This window comes from Amblyomma maculatum, chromosome 10 (assembly GCF_055883805.1).
Source record: "Amblyomma maculatum isolate TAMU_Amacu chromosome 10, ASM5588380v1, whole genome shotgun sequence".
Classification (NCBI taxonomy): Eukaryota; Metazoa; Arthropoda; class Arachnida; order Ixodida; family Ixodidae; genus Amblyomma; species Amblyomma maculatum.
The window spans coordinates 161972914-161989382 of record NC_139353.1 but is presented as its reverse complement, the minus strand read 5'-3'; the positions used below and the strand labels follow the sequence as shown (position 1 = coordinate 161989382).

The 16469-nt window shown below is 45.1% G+C and overlaps 2 protein-coding genes across 5 annotated transcripts in view; one reads left to right on the top strand and one right to left on the bottom strand.

Annotated features, from left to right (window-relative positions):
• LOC146177815 (tubulin-specific chaperone C-like) overlaps positions 1–9517 on the bottom strand; it is a 56393-nt gene extending 46876 nt beyond the window's left edge. The window contains exon 1 of the mRNA XM_084580598.1: positions 9390–9517. The gene's annotated coding sequence lies outside the window, so the exon portion shown is untranslated. The remainder of the gene's footprint in view (positions 1–9389) is intronic.
• Positions 9518–11260: 1743 nt separating this feature from the next.
• The window catches only part of LOC146177814 (glutaminyl-peptide cyclotransferase-like), a 53431-nt gene continuing 48222 nt past the window's right edge, over positions 11261–16469 (top strand). Inside the window, exon 1 of one of the 4 annotated variants that reach the window (XM_084580595.1) lies at positions 11261–11521. In XM_084580595.1, the coding sequence (XP_084436721.1) occupies positions 11434–11521 (88 nt within the window). In that variant the 5' untranslated portion in view covers positions 11261–11433. The remainder of the gene's footprint in view (positions 11522–16469) is intronic. The other 3 variants (XM_084580592.1, XM_084580593.1, XM_084580594.1) reach the window with 3 other exon arrangements.

Sequence of the window (16469 nt, the reverse complement as noted above, 5' to 3'; positions counted from 1 at the left end):
GCAAGCTCCTGTCCGTGGCATAGGGGTAATGTGAATTCAAATGTCATGGCAGGCAGAGTTTTTTTATGAGAAGACTGTAGCTATGCCTCTTTATGACGTAGCTATGGCCACCCGAGGTTTCAATTTGGCTGTCGGAGTATTAATCTTGCAATAAAATGCAGAAATTAAAAGAAACTGCAAGCATTTTATTTCTGCTTATTAATTCTACCCTAAGTAGAAAAGATACAATTTATAAAATAATAGCTGTGTAGAGGGGGAAAAAAAGTCACGACAGCTTGGCTGCACGTCCATATGAAAGTGCTCTCATCAAACACTATAAGCTGTCTCATATTTTCTGCAAGTGGCTGATGGGGCTAAATACTCCCTGAGGAGTGAGGCCAACTGGCGAGAGACGTGCACACCACACTGCTGAAAGATGACGACCAAAATCAAAGAGCAGGAGCTTGGGCTTAGGCCTACAGCAAGACATCCCTACGATCTCCAGTGGGACAACTAAAGGTACACCCTCCCAAATATTTAACTAGCTATAATTATGATGTTTTCAGTGCTCTTGCATATTAAAAATGAGCTAACCTACAAAAAAAATCGTCTAAGCAGAGCAGAGCCCTTTCTTACCCTTTGAGAGTTTGTCGTAAATGTATGGTGGCAGTTTTCCGTCCAGCAAGGTCTTTGCTGTATCTGTGCGGTTTCAATCCTCCGTTTGAAATTTCGCGCCCTAATGATGATACATGCTCACTGGGAGGTGCTGCCACCTCCTAGGACTTACAAGAAGCACTTGAAATTTATGGCGCTGCCTTCTTGCGAAGATAATCAGAAGTAATTCCTAGCTGCAGCGTGCCGCCCGGTCTGAGGCAAAGCCGCCCTTTCAAGGTTTCGGTTTTGCCACGTGATCGCAACGGAGGCGCGAAACTTGATTTCTATCTTTATGAGCGCTTTCCTGAACTTATTCCTAGCTGCTGCAGCTTGTCGCCTGGTCTGCGGCAACGCCCTTGCATGGTTTCGGCTCACAGTGCAGCGTGTCAGACAAATACAGTGCTATGTGAGTCTTCTTTCTCTGTTCGTGTCTTTCTTGTGCTACGTTTTTTTTTCATTTGCAATCTTCCTTCTCAACCCACCAAAGGTTTTTGGGAGTGCATTAACCCACCAAGATTTGGGAGTGCACTAAAATTATGCTCATAGGTTTTCATGACGTCTTTTTGTGGTTCACAAGATCGCTGAATAAGCGATGTTATGAGTGATGTACCAAGAGGAACAGATAATTCCATTTTGAAAAACTTAGGGGACATAATATAAATGACACTGTGCATTTTTACAAGGACCAGTGTTCTACCAGATTCTTTCAGGCATTCCATAGGGGACCCTTCAACAATAGAGCTTACACTAGCTGCTGGGATCATTATGAAAAGTGCTGTTCTTTCTGCCTTTCCACCGAGCGTGTCCTTTGTTCACTCTGATGCCGCTTTCGACAGCAGGTACCACCACAGGACAAGCAAAATCCAATCGAATGAGATCAACACTATCAAGCTTTCCAAGCCACTCTGATGCCACGGTAGGAAGACACAGTGCCTCACATAAAACAACAAAAGAGCAAAATTTCACACTTACTGCTTACGGCTTATGACACAAAGAATATTTGTTGGACATAGCTACATTTACCGATTTGCAGCAGCCAAAACCTAATGAAGAGCAGAGTAACCAGCGCACAATCAACCAGCATATCCAATGCTTATTCATGAATAAAAAAAAAAAAAAGCAGCTGAAAGGGCTTTTACATGTTAGAAGTGAAAGGATGTCATGTCAGTGTGAACAGAACATGTGCCTGGCACTCGCGGTATCGTCGAAGTTCATAGCAGACCATTCTGTTACTTACAGTCAATCATTTTGTAGCGAAAGCTACACTGCGCTGGGTTTTCAAGCCGTCAGCGTGGCACCGTGGAAAACGAAGAAGACAAAAAAAGGAAAAGAAGAACGCTCGGTCACCCGCAACTAATGCTTTCGCTCCACCTTGGGTGCAGCAGCGTTGAACCCTTCTAATTTTGTTCCTGACCAGCCCACTTTTTGGACAGTATCCTGACAATCAGCCGATATTTACAGGCACACAAAATTTCCTTGCCATTTCATGATTTTCCATATGCTAGACACCATATATTCCCTCAGTTGTAAGGTTCCTAACACAATTAGAAATTGCACCAGCAAGTGAAGAAGGAATAGCTTATTTTAGTAGAGATGTACTGCTCTGAATTTAAGTGGCAGATTTTTTACATTTTTGTTACTTTTCTTGTCTACTATTTTTTTTCTCTCTATACTCTTCTAATCTTGGAAAATGGATGAATACCCAAACTGAGTGTTTGCAACAGGTGTGATCTTTGCCGTGCACCCAAGCATTGGCCCACTCAGGAGCACATGTGCATGTGCAATGCACTTGGAGGGACACCGCTCTGCCCAGTTTTCATGCATGGATCTTTTCGTTTGCAGCAACAGACAATTGCAAATGTAGCCTCATTTTCCCCAAGACCTGGTTCAAGGCAGAACCGCTCTGGACACGGTGAATGGATGTCACTAGATTCTGCATGACCAAATGGTGACACAGCTCAGTCTGTTCTTTCATGACTTCTATCGCTGCGATTGCGACCTCCCCCCCCCTCCCTGATGTCACAGGCTAATTTCTTTCAGGGGCAAACAATGCTCCTCCCACACATCACGTCATCAATTAACTAGACATGCAACTGCTACACCTACAATGCCCATGACCCATTACTATAATATTGCATGCAAACAAGATAATAAGAACAATCTGGCTACCAGAAATCATTGTCAACGCTACACTTGTTCTCCACATCTTTCGGTTGCCCTGCACTCATCATCATCAGCCAAACCCACTGTGAGGTGAAGGCCTCTCCCATATTCCTCCGATTAACCCGATCCTGTGCCAGCTGCATCCACTTGACGCCTGCAAGCTAGCCTCATCCGCCCACCTAACTTTCTGCCGCCCTGCTACGCTGTGTCACCCTTAGCGGTCGTCGGTTATACCGTATTTACTCGCATAATGCTTGCACCCCCAACACTGGGCGTCAAAAATTGGAAATTTTTTTTCTTGCATAATCATCGTACTTACCAATATTACCACCGCGAGAGTCGTCTGCTAGTAGTAACAAGCGCCATCTTCGGAGCGCTACTGAGCCTAACTGGCCTCGTTAATGGCCGGTCTCGAGGGAGAGCGCGCGCTCTTTCTTACGGCCTTCTCAATCATCGCGGGAGCAACGGGAACGTTTCTCCTTGAGTTACACTCTCCGTTGCCGCAAGGGACACAACCTGCTCACTGTTCGCTCCGCATCTGCTCCAGCGGCGAGTGGCTTTTGCCTGGTTTCGCGCTGTCGCTCGCGAGTTTCATGGTGAGTGCAGCCCAAAAATGAAAAAACACAGAAGGTAAATGCTGCAGCGGCATGTCGTCAACGTACTACACACGTGAACGGACATAAAGAACACTGTCGTTCAGGTTATGTTCGACAAGCATGACAAACATTGCGGCATGGTAGATACTTTTGTCCATTTTAATCCGAATTTTTCCCAAGCCTGTACAAGAATAGTAACAAAAAAAACTGAATGAGCAGTGATCACATCGAAGCTTCTTCAAGGCTAACATGACAGCAACTCGTCTGCAACAGCAAAACAGTCTTCCAGCGCTAGATCCGAAACCATCCATGTAGCACCGAAGATGAAAATAATTTCATAAAAATGTAATGTGAATTGCAAAATGATTGCATGATATAAAGTATTAGTATAACAGTCAAAGTAAATGTTCTAGGGTTGAGTTTTAAATGTTATTACAATTTAGCCAATGTGTGCACAAGCCATGCAGGAAGATTTTAAAACTGAATTTTCTAGACGCAGGTCGCATTTTGATGAATTGATGAATATGTAGTGCAATGTGTAACTTTGAAGGACAATTTTTGTTATTGTTTGCCACTCTTTTCAATTCTGCTTAACTGTTTATGCCCATTTCCTTGATTAAAAGTAGTCGCAAAACTACATATACATGTAAAAGAAGAGACATCTGGGCGAGTTGGTATGGTGACATGATAGAAAAACAGCGCAAAAGACGTGCACGGAGGAGAACAACAGACAGGACAAGCGCTGACTCACAACTAAAGTTTATTGAAAAAAACACAGATATATAACCCAGCCAAGCAGCACCAAACCGCACATTAAACAAGAGAATCATGATAACCCCCCACACACACCACGTTCAAGAAACTCAACCTCATTATCTGTTAAAGCGATTGACGGTTCACTAATGCAATTTGCACCCAATCGAATGATATGCCTGGCCTCTATGATTTCCCGGTTAATCTGTGCCGGATGGGAATCCAAAATAACTGTATGTGTTAGATAAGGTTGGCAGCCGTCACATCCCTTACAATGTACAGTTACAATGTACAGTACAATGTTAGTTGTGAGTCAGCGCTTGTCCTGTCTGTTCTTCTCCTCCGTGCACGTCTTTTGCGCTGTTTTTCTATCATACATATACATCTTCGGTCTTTCAACCGACTGACATGTTCTGAACGAAGGTAGAACAGCCCACTCCACTAGACAAGTGAAATTTTACTATACGAGTAAATTTTTGTTCTTTACTCTGAATCTGAGACGCGCCATGAATTTTCGCCGGTGCCTCTTCTGATCTAAACAAAAATGGTAGCGATTGACAGAATCTCCTCAACAATTCACCATGCACTCACGTCAGGTCACGCTACACCTGCTTACAACATTCAAAGGCACATTGCATAGCCTGGTAAATTTATTTTTGTACAAAACTTAGGGGCAAAAAATGTTGAAGTGTACCCGAAGCTTCATTCGGCCATGCACGGCCGCACTGATGAAAGCGCGCGAGCGGATTGTTGACTGTATTTTATTTCTTATACACTGTAAACGTTCCATGCTGATTACGGCCTTTGTATAGACCATAAGGGGCGAAACGTCAGAACCTGCCGGTTGCAACTGACGCGGGCGGAGCTAAAAGCAAGTGCGCATTTCCCTTGCGCGTGAACGGCTGTAGCCGAGGAGCAACAGTGGAGCTGTGGCGTCCCCACCGAGGTGCGGCGGGCGGTGGAAACAGACCCCAACGGTGAGGCCATAAGAGAAGAGAAGCGCGCTCTCCCTCGAAACCGGCCTAGCCTCGTGTGCACACGCTACAAGGCGGCGATAGCGTGCCCGGGTAGATCATCAGCATCATCATCATCGGTTATGCTCGTCTTTTTTTTTTCCCATGATGCTCGCAGTCGCTATTTTGTGAGGTGTCTCCGTGTCTCGTCATTGTTCCTTCGTTCCGTCCGTGTTACTTACTTCGTTCCACCGTCTTGGTGCCGCATCGCGGTGGGACGTACCGGTACGCAAGTTATGCAGCTGCTTTTAAGCTGAAAGCTTTCAAATACGAGCTACAGCATAGCAACCGCGCTGCCAGCAGGCACTTCGACGTCAACGAGTTCTGCGTAGTGCGCTACTGAAGACAGCGATTGCAGTGCCAATACGGACTCGGATCAAGTCTCTGATCAAGAGTAGAACTGTAGGGTCTGCTGTCAGCCTTATACCACGGAAAGCGGGGAGTGATGATGAGGCTGCATGCGGTAAATAAAGTGCTTTAGCAATTTGTGCTTTTGGCGACCCTGTACTTTTATAACAAGAGTAAGTTCTGCTTGAAAGTAATGTCTTGGTTATATTTACAATAGCTGCTCTAAGAATCCCGATTCGAACCATTTTAGATTTTCTTTTAGCGCTCCAAAACATTTGCTCGAAAATTTTTCCCGCATAATTATCACACCCCCCAACTTAGCATCAATTACAAACATCGCTTCTCTTCCTAATCTAGAAGCGTTCCATCGCCAACTCATCACATTACATCATTGAAGCCTTCACTTAGCCTTATTTGTCTTATACAGTCGAACCCGGTTATACCGAACCCGGATATATCGAATTTTGGTTATATCGAACTCACGGAATATCCCCTTGAAAATCCCATGTAAAATTATAGGAAAGCCGCGTCATATATCGAATTCAATTTCACCGGTCGTTCGATATATCGAACTCCGCACCACGCACTGGAAAGTGTGCCTTCCCCAAAGACGATCGCATCACCCTTGGCCGTTTGCCGCGCGACGTTTTCTAACCACGCGCGGAAGTAATGAGAGGGGACAGTTTGGCTTTCGGCTGGGTCTGGGCAGCGCCGCTGCCCATTCCCCAAAGGCGCTCGCATCTGCAGTTATCGTTTCCCGCGTGCCAACACATGACGTTTGCAAGCCATGTGCGTGGTTGTGCACATTCTTTTGCCGAGCTATCTCTCTTCAGCACGCGCTACGCATGCGCCAAGCCAGCTCAGCCCGTTTTCAGACAGACGTCGGACGCTTTCTCCAGCGTGTGTTGCGAACCCTCTGCGCGCGGCGGCTGACGTGGCTATGGCGCCTGCGGACGTTAAGAAGCGGCAGCTCTCTCTTCGATTTTCTTTTTTTTTTTTTTTGCGAGTCATTTTTTCTTATCGCTGTGCTGTACACGCGGCGTAGCGTAAGATATGACGGCTGCGGACGTTAAGAAGCGGCAGAATTTTTTTTTCTTTTTTGGAGGTAGTTTTTCCTTGCATGCATGAATCAACGAAAGCGCGCGGTCAGCTGCTGCGATCATGACGCCCGCCCCAAGCGCGGCGTGATAAATCGAACCAGGCTTGTGCAATCAAGCCATCACGGGCACTCTGCCAAGTTCGCTCCCCGCCGCCGCAGGAGCGATCAAAAGATAAACGCGCCCTGACGTTATCGCTGCGCAGCATCTTGGCACGCAGCCAAGAAATGAGCTGTGGATGAGACGACCGAAACGGACTGACGCGCGCCGTCGACATGCAAGCGAAAAACGCTGGCGATTTCTGCCGCCGCGACACAGAAACCTTGTTTTGAGCTGCCGCGGTGACTCGAGCGGCGAGAGGGACGCAGTCCCATCAAGTTTGAAATTTTTTGCTTTGTCGCTGCCGCTCGTCGCTGAGATCGCTCAATCGCTTGCATGTGAGCGAACTGGCCTTAACGTATTTTTTTTTTTTTTTTCAAATTCTTGGGTGCAAACGTGGAGGGTGGGTTCATTATGCGGGTGGGTTGATTACGCGACAAATACGGTATCGTTCTTTCGCATCGTAAGTACCGTCACGAGCCGATTTCTGAATATCGAATTATCGATATATCGAACTATTTCGCGATCCCCTTCGAGTTCGATATATCCGGGTTCGACTGTATATACATTTTTATTAAATTTGTTGCAGCTGTTAAATGCCTTTGATGGGTTTTATTTACTTGTGTTTGCCCATTACTCTTTCCGTTTATATTTCTCTCCCCTTACCATTTTTTTAGGCGCTATACTGGGAACTGTGTGCCGTTTGCTTTTTATTGTGGATAATCTGCGTTGCGTATATCTTTTTCTTAGTGATACAATTATTTCCATGTCGTTTTGCGTGCTCTTCTGTACTATTTTGTTTGTTGATATAAATTAATTACCATGCTTTGTATTTTTGAATGTTTCCTTACAATTAATATATATATATATATTAATATATATTTTTCGTCCCCCTTACACAATGCCTAATGGACCTGTAAGGTATTTCAAATAAATAAATAATTTTCCGCGAAAAAAAAAGTGCGAGCATTATGCGAGTAAATATGGTACTCACTTTGCACTACATGTCCTACTCATGCCCATTTTTCTTCTTGAAATCCACTAGAATGTCACTAACTTGAGTTATTTCTCTGACCCACTCTGCACACTACCTATCTCTTAATGCTACACCTGCCATTTTCACTGTACTACTCAAAGGTAAAGAGGAAAGTATATAACAGTTGCATCTTATCTGTACTCACCTATGGCGCTGAAACGTGGAGGCTAACCAAGAGAGTTCTACTTAAGTTGAGGACAACCCAGAGGGCTATGGAACGAAAAATGGTAGGGGTAACACTAATTCCATCATGTTCAATTCCATCATGCACCAACTCGCCCCCCAGGCCGTTATTCTGTAACACTAAGAGATAGGAAGCGTGCAGAGTGGGTCAGAGAAATAACTCAAGTTACCGACATTCTAGTGGAAATTAAGAAGAAGAAATGGACATGGGCAGGACATGTAGTGCGAAGAGAGGATAACCGATGGTCGCTTAGGGTAACAAACTGGATTCCAAGGGAAGGAAAGCGTAGCAGGGGGCGGCAGAAAGTTAGGTGGAAGGATGAGATTAAGAAGTTCGCAGGGGTCAAGTGGATGCAGCTAGCACAGAACCGGGTTAAGTGGAGAAATATGGGAGAGGCCTTCGCCCTGCAGTGGGTATAGTCGGCTGCTGCTGCTGATGATGATGATGACTCAGAGGTAAAGACTGGCTGGTGCCTTTACTTTCACCAGCACCTAACTGCAACACCAATAAGGGGCCTGGTTGGTCAGAGAATGTTTCAACCATGAACGTAGCGAGGACCTCACTAGCAACTGAATGAAATAAAGGTAGAATGAGCCCCGGCAAGTACAAAGCTTGAAAGCTGGCAAAAAGACACAAAACTGAAAGGTCAACCAGTGAAAGATAAAGAAGAAAAAGAATGAAAAATCAGCACAGTTTTTAGTTGAGCTCATGCACATTTCAATGTTTCTTTGTCCGAAGCAGAACTGCACCTCCCAGTTTGATGGACTTTCAAGATTTCTCTGGCCAAATAATTATTCACCATGCCCTAGAAGCTTAAAGCAATTCAAAATGGGGAAACAGCTTTCACAATTATTCACTGCTCTGCCATTTGCGATACCCATTCCATTTCATAGTGTAGCACCCGTTATGTCCTCGTATTTTCTTGTCCCTACCTACAAGTCCTTCTTGAAACAGTTCAGTGCAGACGAAGGAAAGGACATGCTCCCGAAAACCATACCCACAACTCCTGACCTAAAAAGGATATGTTTCAATAAAAAAAAAAAAAAACTAAGAAAAACAAGGAAAACCAAAAACTTAGACAGCTACTTAATTATGAGTGAAATCCATTTGGCTTACTAAAAACCTCTCTCAGGCATGCTTCCGACTATAGTGCCATTATATTCCAGGCACTATACTTCCAACGCAGCTGCAGGGTGAATTTAAAGTTGAGCACACTACAAAACCGCACACACACACACACACACACACACACACACACACACACACACACACACACACACACACACACACACACACACACACACACACACACACACACACACACACACACACACACACACACACACACACACACACACACACACACACACACACACACACACACAAAGAAGAAGAAGAAGGAAATTAAAGAAACAATGGAAGGGATGAAGTCGAACGAGCCTATGATGTTTCCGGAACAGCACGTACCTTGGGAGCGATTGAGACGCCGATAATAGTAGTAGCACACACCAGCAGCGGCGAGCTCAGCGACCGCTACGGCCGCCAATGATGTCCCTATGAACGTCCGGCGGGCCCGGGTCTTTCGCAGCATTTGACTGCGAAGATGAAAGACGAACACAATCGTCTCCAAGTCACCGCAGCCCCCAAAAGCTCTCTGCCTCAATTCTTAGCCGATCTCTCTGTGTGGGCATGTGTTCTCTGTTGTAAGGACATCGTAGCCTCAAAACCATCGCACAAAACCGACAAGGTGGGGTGGCTCGTTGCGGGTCCGGCGGCAAACAACGCACGACCGTCCCACGCGCCGGTCACATGGAAGGTTGGCCATAGAGAAACATGGGTTGGCAGCGGCAGCCTAGAGCATCGATTCTGCCCTGACCTAAGCAATGATATCTATACCCAGACAATTCACAACAGCAACTTCTCTGCCTAGTTCGTACTGGCAAGCACAGATGTCTAAAAAGCAAACACTTACAACGCTGGATCGCTCGCAAATACTTAGTTATAACATAGGTTACAACTCGTCATCGTAGCAAATAAAACCAAGGATAAAACTAGGCTAGCGGTGCCAGCGGTGCGAAAAACTGGTACGGGAAAAGCCGAAAGTGAAGTCGCCGATATTTATGCCATAGTATTGCCCACGGTTTTGCCTTTAAGTGTAGTTGTGTTACTCCTACCAACGTTCTTAGAACGTTGACTCCTACTGAATCGCCAGATTTGAAAAATTCAATCCGGCGCAATTTTAGTATTTATTTTTTATCGCTTTTGTTTTCTGTTTAATTCATAAGGTCCAACCCTCATCGTATCGTAAAATTAAACCGCACAAACGAAAACAAGAGACAACACCCCAACATCTCCGCCCCGTCATTTCTGCGGTTTTATTTTTACGATGTCCCACCAGCTGGCCTACAACGCTACAACCACGCTCACTGCCCCTCGCGCTTCGCCTAAATTTAGCGCCACCGGAGAGAAAAGAATTGCCAGTCGTGGACGAAACACGGACCTCCTGGTGCTCACTTATTACATGCTGCGCGTAGGCAGCGTAACTGTGACTTGGCTGTGACAGCGTGGGCAAGGTAAGGTAAATAGATTGACTTGGCGTGGGCGAAACAAAAACTAGGTGAAACAACACGCGCAGGCGCTGCAGACTGCCGACCATGCCGGACCGCGTCTTATTGAGCCCGTGGGCGTAACTCGTGGGTTGCTAAGGAAGTGACAACTGTCGCGTCTTTTTACGTCACCTCCAGAAGTGGCGGAGGTCTCGGCTCCCGCAAGGCTCCCGCGTCCCCGCGTGTCGGGGCTGGGAATTGGGCAGATTGGGGGCCTCCTAAAAATAAAGTTATCATATCACCAAGCCAGCCAAGCAGAACTCTTCCTCTTCAATCCGAAAAGCTTCCGGTAGTGGTGGTGGTGGTGAAAACTTTATTTCCGCTAAAAAAGAAAGAAAAACAGCTTCCATGGGAACCATTTATCAAACCATCGCCCGAGTTCACCAAAATTCGACGTTTGCGGATTATAGCGACGCCCGCGGTTGTTAAAGTAGACTATGCCCAAAATGCAAACTTCAAGATCAACCAAAAAAAAATCAGTTTAAAAAACGTAGACACAAAGCTCATAATTATAGCAGGCTAACACGTAATCGAAAACAAAAATAATTTTTTTAGATAGTTAACGACGTGACGACGGTTTGGTGGCTAGAGCTTGTAGTGGCCATTTCTAGATGTCGCTAAAACCCGTAAACACCAATAAGAGCGTAGAGTCGAGTCATTTTTTTCCAACTCGTCACCATAGCAACGCTTGCGTGGGCAGCAAAGCCCATATTCTCCTCCTGGCGCTGGTGTAGCCAAGCCAAGCCGAGGTTTCAGCTGGTCGAGATCGAAACGGTGCAGAAGAGAAGAGCGGCAGCGGGCACGTCTTTTTCGTTCGGGGCCGCGTAGTTGCGTGTGCGGCGGCGGCGGGAAGATCTGGCTCTTTCAGCGTAAGCGTCAGCGTAAGCGTCAGCGCTGCTTTTGTAATGATCATCGCCACGAGCCTGTTGGTCGAGTATTTCTTGGCGTTTCTAATCGCACTTGCCGAAGCTGTCACCTGGCACGAACTGAAGGTGAGTACTACATATACAGCGAACGTACTGATCTTGCGCACGTCCTTCGAAGGGGATTTAGTTTGATCCAGGTCAGAGCTGCTCCCATCTTGATCAAATTTTGAACTTGCTTGGTGCACGCACTCACGTAAAGAAGGCTGCGCTGTGAGTCAATGCGCGACAGCTTGCATGAGGGCCCGCTTTCGGTTTTGTCCACGACGGATGCTGTTTCCACATGTGCTTTGACGCACGTAAACACAGCTATTGGTTTACCATGGATAAAGGCTAGCGCACATGCGTCGACCTAAAGTCTCCGTGTCCTATTATTGGATTCGATTTACGTAATCAGCCGTCTTTCTATTATTAGATTCGATTTACGTAATCGACTGTTTTTGTTATATATATCATTTAGTGCTGAATACCTCAGCCGTATTTTTGGTTTTCCAAACTGTTCGAATTGTGGAGATCCGTTTTATTTCAACGCAACGATTGCCACGTTATGGTACACGTAAAAATAAAAGCTGCAAATGCAAAAGATGCAGGCGGCGCAATCATTTGCAAGTCGCATCCCGAAAGGTCACTCTGGCAGCGATCTGCTGCTGCTGCATTTCTGATTAGCTCCGCTGTGTGAAGGATGAGCTGGCATATGCCAAGCAGCACGCTTGTGGGCGCACTTGCACAACGTCTGTACAAGCGCGCACGCATGGGCGCTTATACCACATGGCGTGCCATACATGCGGTGAATGCATTCTCCCCTCGCGGAAAGTTGCTTGGGGGACACCTGCAGTCGGGGAACCTTTGATGGGCCGCTTGAAAGGCATCCGTCACGAGCGTGGTCCAGCTGCGAGCCGTGCGTGGAGGCAGTACATAGTGGGGAGGTGTTAGCCTGCGGCCAGTTAGAAGCGAAGCACTCGCACACAGTACCCCTGAAAAATTTTATTCAGGTTAGATGGCCCGAGAGTACAAGAAGGAAGCTGAGCAAATTCTTCTACTGGCTAAACTGCTTGCTTATTCGCCCTGAAATTTTTACACACAGATAACATACAACCATATATCACATTTGATACCAGTTTGGATTATGTATTTGCTTGATTAGATTAGAACTAATTCAAAATCCACGTCGTCTGCAGCATCGGTGACCCAAAAGAAGGCTTCATTTGCGTCAGCGATGCTGAAGACGATGTAGGCTTCAAATTAATTCTGATATAATAAAGCAAATACATCATCCAAACTGGTATTAAATATGATAGACAGCTGTATGCTATCTGTGTGCTAAATTTCAACGACAATAATCAAGCAGAAATTAACCGGCAGAAGCTTTTTGCAGAAAACAGCACGGTGGATGAGCATGCTCATCTCACCAGTTCTTGTTCCATAATCTGTGTTTGCCCACAGTGCTGTTTTCTGTGGTGAATGCATTCACCAGAATGAATTTTCTTGAAGACATAGCGCAGTTTTCAGTATTATATACTGCAGCTAAATGGGTTTGCATGTGTGGCGTATACAAAAAATTTTTTATTTGACTGCATATTCCTGTACCATCACTGTCTGGAGGTTCTGTTTTTTTTTCTTCTTATTTATCCAACCCTGTAGTGCATTTGCAGCACTTGGTTTATGCAGGCATTTATTTCTGTAAATTTTTCCAGCCATGGCATCTCATCTTGTTCTCAGTTCACTAAATCCAAATCCAGCTCATCTCTTGATCATCTCAAGGTTGTTTCATGTTTTGAGGTAGCCGTCAATATGATTCATGTGCACCAGCTGACTGGGGCTTAGAAAGCTGCCATATCAGCTAACCAATGAAAAGGAGCTGTGTTACCAAGGCGTGGCTGGGGGGTGCACGCTTTTCCGGCTTTGCTGCTACCACCATGCTTGTTTCTCCTATCTGCCAGTGGTTGTGAACCTTTCGAACACAGTGGCTGCATTTTGATCAAGACAAAACACAAAGAACGGCTGTGTGCTGCTCTTTTATGTGCCCCGCTGTACTGTCGGTATGAATTAATCTGGAGCCTTTTGTTTTATGGATTCCCTGAGCTTCCTTGTGAGATTAAAACCACTCACCATACCACACCATTGGCCAGAGCAGTGGTGATGGGAGTAAAAGTTTCCATATTTCAAACTTGACCTGCTGCTTACTCCTTTCTAGACTTGAAAGGAAGGATCAAGGAACAGTGGTGCTATGACCACTGTTCCTGGATATCGTGCACTAATCCCACAAGTCCGTTCAGACGAGCTGCAATGTGGGAAACAATGTCCCCTTTTGGGAAATGCAACACACGAATAAAGCCACCTGGTGCCACCAGGGGGCCAGTGTGCGCACTCAAATCCAGTTCACATTTCTTCATAGCTCTCTGAGGAAAGACTGAAGTATTGATTTGGTAACATGTGGAAAAAGATAGCAAGCCAAAAGGCTTGTTGTGTTCACAAACTTGCAGGTCACCCGCAAATGGTGGAAACAATTCAATGCATGCAGGCTCTCTAGTGGAACCAGCTAGGTGCATCTTCTGTTGTGGTTTGCGCTTTGCTTTTTGTGTCATCTGCTTTCTTCCATGCGTACTGGTGTGAATGATTGTACTCTTGAGCAAATGTAGCATACGCTTGTGCTTGTCAGACTGCACACGGAAAGCCGGAACAATTGGAAGGAACACCCAGCTCATCACACATATTGTGAGAGTTTTAAAAAATACCAGCTTAAAAATGGGGTTCTAGACTTTTTCGTGTTGTCCTACAGGTAGTTTAAGGGCAACTCAGGCATTTTTTTCAAGCTCCTCAGATTTTACTGAAACTTTCGCAGTGCTCTGCGCAGCTCTCTACTCATTTGTACCAAATTTCACCCCAGTTCAACGTCTTGTTGCACTGCAAGTGTATTTTAGTTTCCAGTGCTTTAGGCCCCAATTCGGGGAGATTTTTATGGGCAGCTTTGGGTGTGTGACGTCATTGGATGCACAGTCATTTTCATTCACTCAACATTTGCTGCAGGACAGTGTGGTCACTTTAGACAGCGACCTCAGCTGTCACTTACATTGCCCAGTTTAGCTAATCAATATTTTTCTTGTAACAGGTTTTGTGCTGTATCTGTGAGGTCATCGTGTCATGGGTTGGCCAATACCTAGCTTTTGGTTTCATTATTGTTCTCAAATGCCACGTTTTTTGTTTCTGCCTTGCTGTTGTCTATTAGTTGTACCGCCATCTGCCAAGTGATAGGATTCCATGGCCTCGTCAAGCGGTTATAACAGCTTTTAGCCATAAGACCCGTCCAGGATGTTTTCTCGCCAAATAAAGAAATGAAAGGAAATATTAAAACATTGTGAAAAAGACAAAGACGGAACAAGCACAACAACACGAGCACTGACTTTCATCTGATGATTTATTACACATACATGAATTTACACATTTCCCCCCGAAATGAAACGCACAGAAAAAAAACCAAAGCAACATTGTGTCGTCACAGTTTTAGTCGTACAGTTCTGTGCGTTTCTGCGTTTCATTTCAGAAGGAAATGTATAAATTCATGTGTGCGTAATCAATCGTCAGATGAAAGTCAGTGCTCGTGTTGTTGTGCTTGTTCCGTTTTTGTTTTTTTCATGCTGTTTTATTATGGATAATAAAAACCAACTTGCCCAGCTTTCTATTCTTTTGGTTTCAATTTCTCAGATTTTGCTCCTTTAATATATTTCTTGTTGGTAATTTGATCAATATTTTTTTTTGTACTATTTTTTTACCTTAAGGAATGTGATGTGGTTAAGAGCTGAAAATGGTCAAAATACCTGCAGAGTTGCCCTAGGTGCATTGTGAAAGCGGAAATAATTTTTAAAATTTTTGTTCACATCTGTTACTCGGGAATAACTCTGGCATGTCCATACTGTGGTATTTTTAAAATGCATCAATTCAAAGAACTTTTATTACTGGCACAATCTTTATGGGATGTATCATCATCATCATCATCAGCCTGATTATACCCACTGCAGGGCGAAGGCCTCTCCCATATTTCTCCACTTAACCCGGTTCTGTGCTAGCTGCATCCACTTGACCCCTGCGAACTTCTTAATCTCATCCGCCCACCTAACTTTCTGCCGCCCCCTGCTACGCTTTCCTTCCCTTGGAATCCAGTTTGTTACCCTCAGCGACCATCGGTTATCCTCTCTTCGCCCTACATGTCCTGCCCATGTCCATTTCTTCTTCTTAATTTCCACTAGAATGTCGGTAACTTGAGTTATTTCTCTGACCCACTCTGCACGCTTTCTATCTCTTAATGTTACCCCTACCATTTTTCGTTCCATAGCCCTCTGGGTTGTCCTCAACTTAAGTAGAACTCTCTTGGTTAGCCTCCACGTTTCAGCCCCATAGGTGAGTACAGGCAAGATGCAACTGTTGTATACTTTCCTCTTGAGCGATACCGGTAAGCTGCTAGTCATAATCTGCGAGTGCTTGCCAAATGCGCACCATCCCAATCTTATTCTTCTTGTTATTTCCTTTTCATGGTCCGGATCTGCGGTTACTACCTGTCCTAAGTAGACATATTCGCCTACTACTTCCAGTATTTCGCTACCTAATGTAAACTGCTGTTCCTTCCCGAGGCTGTTGAACATTACCTTAGTCTTCTGCATATTGATTTTCAAGCCTACCTTTCTACTTTTTCTATCTAGGTCATCAATCATTATTTGCAGTTCATCCCCCGAGTTGCTTAGCAAGGCAATGTCATCAGCAAATCGCAGATTACTGAGGTATTCTCCATCTACCCTTATCCCTAACTGCTCCCATTCCAAGTCTCTGAATACTTCCTCTAAACAAGCTGTGAATAGTACTGGGGAGATTGTGTCTCCTTGCCTAACACCTTTCTTTATGGGAATTTTGTTACTTTCTTTATGCAGAACTATGGTTGCTGTGCAGCCACTATATATATCTTCCAGCACTTTCACGTACGGCTCGTCTACCCCCTGATTTCGCAATGCCTGCATCACCGCCGAGGT